Source organism: Limulus polyphemus, unplaced genomic scaffold, assembly GCF_000517525.1.
Source record: "Limulus polyphemus unplaced genomic scaffold, Limulus_polyphemus-2.1.2 Scaffold2251, whole genome shotgun sequence".
NCBI lineage: Eukaryota > Metazoa > Arthropoda > Merostomata > Xiphosura > Limulidae > Limulus > Limulus polyphemus.
In genome coordinates this window covers 131122-140984 of record NW_013667861.1, presented here as the reverse complement: position 1 = coordinate 140984, position 9863 = coordinate 131122, and the positions used below count along the sequence as shown (strand labels likewise).

Sequence of the window (9863 nt, the reverse complement as noted above, 5' to 3'; positions counted from 1 at the left end):
TATTGTACCGTAGACGTGTTTGGTGGTAGTGGTTGGTGTGCCGGAGACGGGTTTAGTAATAGTGGTTATTGTACCGTAGACGTGTTTGACGGTAGTGGTTAGTGTGCCGGAGACGGGTTTAGTAATAGTGGTTATTGTGCCTGAGACGTGTTTGACGGTAGTGGTTAGTGTACCGTAGACGTGTTTGGTGGTAGTGGTTAGTGTGCCAGCGACGGGTTTGGTAATAGTGGTTAGTGTACCGTAGACAGGTTTGGTAATAGTGGTTAGTGTACCGTAGTCGTGTTTGGTGGTAATGGTTAGTGTGCCGGAGACGTGTTTGGCGGTAGTGGTTAGCGTGTCGGTCTGTGAATACGAACATTCACGGTTCGCGAACCATTACCGCAAAAGTGTACACCGCACACCATGCGATCTAACAGGATTGGCCAAGGAGTTGGTTATGGGTGTTGCTGACTGTCTTCTCTTTTGGCAATCAATTCGAAATTGGAGTTTGGCTTTGGTTGTTGTTTTTTAGCGCAAAGCTACACAATATAATAGCTGAGCTATGTCCACCGTGGGGAATCGAACCCCCAATTTTAGCGATATATGTCTGTAAAATTACTGCTTTCTCACAAGGGGACTCAAAGTTGGGGATGGCCCTGCATGGCCAGATGTTTAGGGCGCTCGAAGCGCAATCTGAGGGGAGCAGGTTCGAATCCATGCTCGCCCTTTCAGCCGTGGGGGCGTTATAATATGTCTAATGTTCCGTAAGCTTTTTCTCAGCTGAAAACTGTTCCGTGGCCAAAAAAGTTTGGGGAGCGTTGATGAAGAGAATTCTTCAGACACATAACGTATCTTACAGACTTTTATATAACAGCTTAGTACTAACTTGTGTATGCATTTTTAAGGGGATCCATTTTTCCTGTACACTTAGGAAATTTTCAATGTCACAAATTTCAAAGATGTTCGCCGAATTCATTGGAACTACGAATGCATTTCAATCTTTAAATTACCGACCTGTTTTTGTACTGTCCACTGCTGGTCGGATCTACATATCGAGAATGTTTGTGTTTGCCTGTTAGAACACCCAGTGTGAGGAAAAAAAAAGCGACGAAACAAATTGGCTGAAATCACTCATTACCTATAATAAATACACAAACGACTCCACCAGTAATCCATAAAACAGAGATAGTATCAACATTACAATTAATTTCAATTTTTTCTGTGAGTTGTATGTTATTAGGAACTTTGTAACCAACAAAATTGGGATCTACTAGCAACTTGGTGCACAAATAGTTTTAAAACAATATGTTTAAAAGCTGACAGTTCTAGAGCTAACACTTCTCCTCGTCTTAATTATATCGAAAGTAACCCTAAGTGTGATATACCGGTTTAAAATATCTCTGAAATACTGGACTACAGTAATTTTTATCACATACGGTCTATAAAAGACTTGATTTTGGGTAGTATATATATATATATTTGACTTGGATATTTGTAATACAACTGCTGATTAGTTTTTAGGAATCAATTAAACGACCTTATCAAATCACCCCAATTATACAAAGTAAACGATAACAGAAGACAGACTAAATGAAGAAGAAGAAAGAAGTCAACAATCTACTTAGACGGCTAACAACAAAAACAAAAAACGCGAACAAAAGTAGAAAAAAGAAACACATTTCAAATTGATCTCACCCTCCTATAGAAGTACTTTTTGAAAAACCGAAAACCAATCAGTTGATGACCAAATAACAACGTAATTGTCACTGTAGCTCAACATTAGTTCTGGTCGAAAAGTAACAATGTACTTATTGTTGTTCGTAAAGCACAAAAAAAACACACTTTTTATTTTTTTATACCATACTTTTAAGTCAGATAAATGGGTCATAATGTGGTATCCCATAGATTACTTACGTCAACGATTATTCGTTGACATAAATGTCATATTCAAAGGAGACAACTCATACCAGTTTGTACAAGTATCTATGTCACTATCAAGCTTCTATGAAATAGCCTTTGACGAAGTATGTAATATTTACTTAAGTAAAATAATTGGTAAATGTTTACAACCCTTCAACATCCGATTTACAAGTATTTCTGAAGTACATGCAGAACACCTGCATGGAATTTAAAAAATATATATAAATATGAACATACCTTACAAAAAATGTATCGTAAATTAGTTATGGAAGGGTGAAATTACCAGTTATTTCAACTGTGACACATGTATACACTGTTGCTTGTTTGACTTTAACAAAAGAAGTTTCAGTGTACTTATAGTTTATGCTGGTGTTGCTCTTTCTATTTTGTTTTTCTTTGTCTTAGCTGTTAGGATTTTACCTTCGAAATAATGTTAACAAACACAAAGCTCTAGAATGGGCTATCTACTCTATGCCTACCGGGGATATCGAAAACCGTTTTAGCGTGAGGATCTTTCAGACATACCGCTAAGCCACCGGAGGGCAAAAAGTTTAACGTATATTACTTTAATAAGCCAGTCAGTGTGCTGAAACGCTATTTTTATATGTGTGTGTGTGAGAGAGAGAGAAAAATTACTTTCCTTATTCAATGCAATTCAACGGACAACAAAGAAAAGCTTTTATATTTTTACACTGCAGTTATGTTCTGTTCAAAACTTTTCGTTACGACATCAAATGAATGTAATTTTACTCCAATAAAATAAAAAATAGGGCGCTCGACTCGCAATCTACGGGTCGCGGGTTCGAATCTCCACCCCGCTAAACATGCTCGCCCTTTCAACCGTAGGGGCGTTATAATGTAACGCCCAATCCCACTATTCGTTGTTAAAAGAGTAGCCTAGGAGTTGGCGGTGGATGATGATAATTAGCTGCCTTCCTTCTAGTCTTTCACTGCTAATTTACGGACGGCTAGCGCAGATAGCCCTCGTGTAGCTTTGCCAAACTAAACCAAAAGAAATGTTTCATGACTTATACATTCCAACTTCCAAACAACGAACTCTGCTCTTGCCAAGTTTGGGGTTCCTGCCATTACCACGTTTTTAGATATTAAAACTGATAGAATAAATTTTGGAAAAATACTCATATTTTGACAAACAGACAAAACCAAAGTTCACAGTTTATTATTTGTATGTTCTGCCAGGTGGCAGCACTTCTATTCTTTTTCATGTGAACGATGGATGGTGTGTGTGGTGTTTATACTACTCGAACTGAAAGGATTTTGCGCAGAAATTCGAAACAGTTTCCACCAGTCGAACTGGCATCGTCATTTTTACTAATATTTCTTTTCGTGAATAGATAAACTTTTCAAACCAATTAAAACAGAGGAAATCCTGAACAAACGAATAATAAGAAACGTGCTCAGTACTCACCAGTTGATCCCGTTGAATTATAAACTCAGAATCATCGTCATCATCCCTCGCATTGAAAGACCCGTACGTATCCTTGCTTTTACTTGTTTGAGGACCGTTTAGTTCATATTTCTCTGAATAATGTCCAAGACGAGGCATTGTCGCTGGGGTCTTGTCCGAAGTGTTTAGACTAAGTTGTTCTTCTGCAGCTTTGGCAGTTTCGGATTTGCCGGTAGGGGAACTTCTAGGAAGAATTATAATTTATAAATTATAATTTGTATATTGTAGATCTGTTAGAGTTCTCGAATAATGTTACTTTCATGAAGAAGTATAGAGTTGTTGTTTTTTTTTGTAAGAAGGTATGTGTTTGTTCATTATTCTATAATTTCTATTCATTTTAATCATTTACTGTAAGCAGGAGCGTATAAGTCTAAAATCAGTGTTAGATCTAAGTCTATGCCGCCAATATCCTTGTATACAAAGCTACTAGCTCCAACGTTGGATCTAGGCTCATGTTACTTACACCATAGTATAAAAACTAATGGCTCTAATGTTAGATATAGGCTCATGTTACTTACACCATAGTATAAAAACTACTGGCTCTAATGTTAGGTATAGGCTCATGTCACTTACACCATGCTATAAAACCTATGGGCTTTAATGTTAGATATAGGCTCATGTCACTTACACCATGCTATAAAACCTATGGGCTTTAATGTTAGATATAGACTCATGTCACTCACACCATGGTATGAAAACTACTGGCTTTAATGTTAGATATAGGCTATTGTCACTTAGACCATTGTATAAAAACTACTGGATCCAACGTTAAATCTAGACTCATGTCACTTAAAACACAGTTTAAAAACTACTAACCCCAACGTTAAAACTAGGCTCATGTTACTTAGACCAGAGTATAAAAACTACTGACCCCAACGTTAAATAAAGGCTTGTGTCACTTAGACCAGAGTGTAAAAACTACGGGTTCCAACGTTAAATCTAGGCTCCTGTTACTTAGACCAGAGTGTAAAAACTACGGGTTCCAACGTTAAATCTAGGCTCCTGTTACTTAGACCAGAGTATAAAAACTACTGGCACCAACGTTAAATAAAGGCTCCTGTCACTTAGACCAGAGTATAAAACCTACGGGCTCCAGGTACTGAATTATACATATGCCTACTGCACATTATTTAACTTACGTAGATAAAACATATTTAATAACTGGCGCCACATTAACTCTGTGTAAGAATTACTTTATTTTATGCTTCCAAACTAGTTCCATGTCCACTGGCATGCAATATAAATAATTTTAATTAAGCAAGTACCCCTTACAGGCCTGAAATTTACAATGAGAGACTATTTCATGCTGACTGAGGTCACTGATCAACATTTATTCATCCCACATTTAAAAGATATAAAAATATAATGGTAAAAATGGAGTAAAAAGCACAGGGAGTGAAATAATAACAATTTTCAGGGAGAGATTCCCCCAGATCCTACCCAGCTACGCCAGCCAGTAGGAGCTCGAAGGTGAAAACTCCCCAGAGGCTGATTAAGTCCTCTGTTGCGTAGCAGCATCTTCTAAAGCTACTTTGCAGTTTTAATTTCTTTCGATTTCGGGATTTCTCTTTACAATAATTTCCACTTTAATCATTCATCATATCATAAAGTCCCCCGGAGGATCAGCGTAAGTTTACGGACTTACAACTCTACAATCTGGGGTTCGATACCTCGCTAAGACAACAAAAAATAACTAATATCTCAAAAACAAAATTCACTAGGAGTGCGTTCAAAATCACGAGTTTTATTGAGGAAAGTTTTAACATGGTATGGATATTCAATATGATATCCGTCATTCTCAATCAGCATATCAAGCTCCATTCTACACGATGATGCATCATTTGTTCTGGACAGTGTTCATTGGTTCTCGTAATATCCGGTACACTGGCATGCATTTTGTTCAAATCCTCAAGTCTCGTACTGTTGAAAGAGTGAGAAGTGAAAAATAAAACAAACTAAGTTACGAGTGCCGTATATTGTGGTTATGAAATACCCCTTTACCACGCCCAGATTATCCTGAATAAACCTTATAATTTCGTGAAATTTAATTACCATATGACAAGTAGTTTTTGATAAGTAACAATTTAAATCTTTTTATAGTCATCCTGTAGAATTGAAGACTCAGGTTATTGACATTACACAAATTAACTAAGCCTAACCTAGCCTGTAAGGGGTAACGTATAGTTTGCCCACGAAACTGATATGTAAATTCTGCATTATCAACTTCCACACATCAAAACAAAACATACCAGTCGCTTAAAGAAAAGCGGCAATTATAAGAGTTTTATTTAATCTTCTTTCAATAATGATTGGAGACGGCTTGAATGGGTAATGAAGAAAAACTTTAATATAAGTTTAACATTTGCTGTTATGCCGTCTTTAAGCATTATTAGTCTCAAAGTGGGTTCCTCGTCATCGAATTTATTCTTCTTTCCTATCCTCTTGAAATAAAAACTAAAGATTTTTCGGGAATTGGATTTGTTTTCGTTGTTTATTGTTGAAATTTATCGCCAACAAGTCACAGACACCTACTGTAAAAATCCGGCCCATACATAAAACTTGGCAACGAAAAGCAAAATAGTTAGACTATCTTATCGGTAGGGGCCGTTCACAAGCGTCATCATTAAACATTACCGAAAAGCGGGTGGGTGGAAAAGCCCGGACTTGTTCGATATAGTACATAAAAAAATTTCGATAGCGTTAATAAATTTATGTTTATTCTTATATATTTTCTATCAATGCGATTCTGAACGAGACATTTATTTCACTTGTTATCATTCTACATCAGGTCTTATATTTCAAAATCTGTATGTTCCATAACAGGGTCTTGGAATTATGGAATAATGTTTGATAAATTTTTAATTATGAAAATTGTGTTTGGTCCCTTGCAGAAATTACTCTCCACTTGAGAGCTCGGATACTGAATCTCCATAACTTAGCTCTGGTTTTTCACAGATAATGGGTTCGTTCCTATTCAGCACTGGGGCTTATAATTGTTTTCTCACACATTTTTCATTATATTCACAAATAACCAAAATTGGCCCATGTGTAACCTAAGGTAATTAAAATTTTTAATATTTTTTTATTAGCGCTCTTGTATGTCTAGCCGTTTTATCATGTGTAATCAACATAGAATTTTGTATAAAGCAAAAGAACCTCGCATCGATCGTTTTTTTAATATACGGAAACATTGTACAGCCTTTGCTGTACTTCTTCTAATTAATTTATGATTTCATTGAAATTAACGCACACTTATACTCACAGTGGTGAGCTTGAGGGCTTACACTATTAAAATTTGGGATTCGATTCCCGCGGTAGGCACAGCGTAGATGGCCCATTGTATTACTTTAAATAAACAAAAATCCTTCACGCTGATAAACTGTTTTATGCAGCGTAAATTTACGATGTAGGTAAAATTCATATTTTTTTACTGTGTTTTATATAAGAGAATTTTTCTGTGCACACCAACAGAAACAAGAAATTAATGTCCCGCAATTTTTCTCAAAACCAGTTCATAAAACAGTACCTTACCCACTAAAACCAATTCATAAAACAGTACCTTGCCCACTAAAACCAGTTCATAAAACAGTACCTTACCCATTAAAACTAAGTTGAATTTGTAAATAAAACAAATACCAGTGGTTAGTGTGCCAAATTGTGAATCTGGCCAGGCGTGGTTCAGTAGTTAGTGTGCCGGACTGTGAATCTCATGATTCATGTTTTACGTCCCGTTGCCACAAAAACAACTCGCCCAATACTTTTGGACCATGAATACTTTACAAGAGTGATGGTCAAGTCTCAATATTCAATTGCAGTAGTCCAACAGTTGATGGTGAGTTCTAGCTGCTTCCTATCTAGTTTATCAGTTCAAAATTAAAGATGGCTAGCGTACATAGCTCTTGTGTAGCGTTGCGCGAGTTTTTGAAACAAACAAACATGATATTAACAAATAAAAATCTACTAATAAAGACTGCTTTGGTATAATGTGTTTTCTGTGTGGCTAGAACCACTTTCGGTAGGAAAACAAAACTTTTAACGTGGAAAGATCTAGAAAATAAATTTTGTTTGTTTGTTTGTAGTTAAGCACAAAGCTATATAACGGGATATCTGTGCTCTGCCCACCACGGGCACCGAAACCCGATTTCTAGCGCTGTAAGTCCGCAGACATACCGTCGTGCCACTGGGGGGAACAGAAAAATATATACCAAGAGAAAAACAAACAGTTTCTGAATTTAGTTTACAAAGCAAAGTTACTAAGGCTATCTGCCGCTGTTCTTAATTTTAAATCACTGATCAGAGAGAAGACAGCCAATCAGCAGCAACCTGTAGCTAACTCTATTTAAAAATTATACTTTTCGAAAGCGTTTTTTTTTATATTAAAGCCAGATCATTTAACTACATCTAACATCTAATTTTTGTTATGATGAAAATTAGGCATTATTCTGAAATTGTTACTACCCTACCTTTTGTTTTTTCTTGAACGTCGAAAAAATGTGTAATAAGAAAACCAGTTTTTCTTCGACTTAGCCATTTCCAATAAAAAGTTTTGTAACGCCAAGAAAGCAAAGTGACAAAAAACCGCACTAAGCACATAGGCCTAATGAGTCCTGATGATTCAGATCTGTTCAGCGCATACAAAATCACAACATATCATCCCCATACGACGGTAGTTATCTAAATAACGCTATTAAAGCCGACTAGACACGTACTGATGGAGGTTGTAAGACGTATGGCTCAATTACCCAACGGAACTACATATACTTGTCATCAACGCCCTCCGATGCTTATACACACACAACAGACTTAACAACCAAAACAATCAGCAAACAAACATGCTTCCGGTATTAGACTTATAAAAGATACAACAGGGGGCGAACATTTCCTTACGGGTTTTTTATGCAGTTTTCAGAAATAAGATTGAAGTGAATGTCAAAAATATTTCTATTAATTAAGGATATATTACATATATTTTGGTCTCTAAAAATAAGATCATATTTAACGGACAGGAACATCAAAATCTCATTAGGTTTGTTTGTTTGTTTTGAATTTCGCTCAAAGCTACATGAGGGCTATCTGCACTAGACGTTCCTAATTTTGCAGTGAAAGGCAGCTAGTCATCACTACTCACCGCCAACTCTTGGGCTACTCTTTTACCAACGAATAATGGGATTCACCGCAACATTATACCACCCCCACAGCTGAAAGAGCGAGCATGTTTGGTGTGACGGGGATTCGAACCCGCGACCCTCAGCTTGCGAGTCAAGCGCCCTAACCACGTGTTTACGCGAAGCTACCCAAAGGCCATTCACACATAGCCATCCCTAACTTTCAGGTGATAGGCTAGAGGGAAGGCATCTACTCCATAGCATACAACTACAACTCTAGGATTACTGTTTTCTGATTGAATAGAAAGATGTGACCATTATTTTTAAACATAATTACAGTTCCAACGTGCAGGAAGCGGTGGTTTCATGGCAATGGGACGCGAACATCACATTCTTGGATTCACAGTCCGGGCACGCTAACCACTAGGGCATGCTCGGCCCTCATTAGTATATATCACCTATTGTTTAGATGAGAGAAAACGCTCTTCTGAGCAGAAAACGGATATTGTTTGGATTATTTAATCAATTTCTTTTTAACCCTTACAGATTGTTTGTGAAGTAATTTTGATGCCTTTTTAACACTAATAAACACGCCAGTATGTGTTTTATGTCATCCTCTACAAACATTTTAACAGGCCCCTCACGAGCCAATGGGGAACATTTTTGTTGAAAACAAAAACTACCCAATCCAGTTTTTCTTAATTTGAACTGAACTTTTTTGATATTTTTATTGGTTAAAAAGAAGGCATTTCCCGCACTCTTTTAGCGTTGGGGCTGCGAAAAGTAATTTGAAGTGGTAAGGTTACTGAAATCCGTCAGCATATCACAAGTTTAACAGCCAAGCACAAGAAGCATGGATGTCTCCAAATGACATGCAGAGGTATTCAGGAACCGTTTAGAATCACCTTGGTAGATATTGTGCAGCAAGCCGAGTACAATATTATGCCTGGAGCTGCTTTCAAAGTGTTCCTGTCTGCTCATCCTACTGCTGACTATAATGATGCTTCGACATTCCCTACCGAATCGCAGGTGAAATCGTTCGTATCTCAGTTGAAAGCTAAACATAAGAAGGTGATAGTAGAAGCATAAAAGGTTAGCAAATGCTTAATTAACGATGCTCAGAATGTGGCTTTATTGGTATATACTGAATTTACATTCAGCGTGTAGACCTTAGTACTAGCTAGTATGGAGACTTGAGGATGCAGTATTTCACTTTAACAAATTATCAATTAACAAACGAAAGCTTGACTCGAAGTTGGCTCGAAAAGATACGTCCAAAAACAACCCTTTTTGGGAGTTTCCGGATTGAACTTACTTTTAATATTCAACAAATTGTAGTGTAAAGACACCTCTTGGCTCCTGAGAGACGTGTTAAATCTTTGATAGTACTG

The 9863-nt window shown here is 37.0% G+C and overlaps 1 protein-coding gene across 5 annotated transcripts in view; it reads right to left on the bottom strand.

Annotated features, from left to right (window-relative positions):
* Window positions 1-9863, bottom strand: part of LOC106466414 (anoctamin-7-like) — a 94022-nt gene that overhangs the window by 50091 nt on the left and 34068 nt on the right. For 2 of the 5 annotated variants that reach the window (XM_013926702.2, XM_022394416.1), the window contains exon 2: window positions 3329-3551. In XM_013926702.2, coding sequence (XP_013782156.2) covers window positions 3329-3466 — 138 coding nt within the window. In that variant the 5' untranslated portion in view covers window positions 3467-3551. Of the gene's footprint in view, window positions 1-3328; window positions 3552-7830; window positions 8036-9863 lie in introns of those variants that run through there. The other 3 variants (XM_022394413.1, XM_022394414.1, XM_022394415.1) reach the window with 3 other exon arrangements.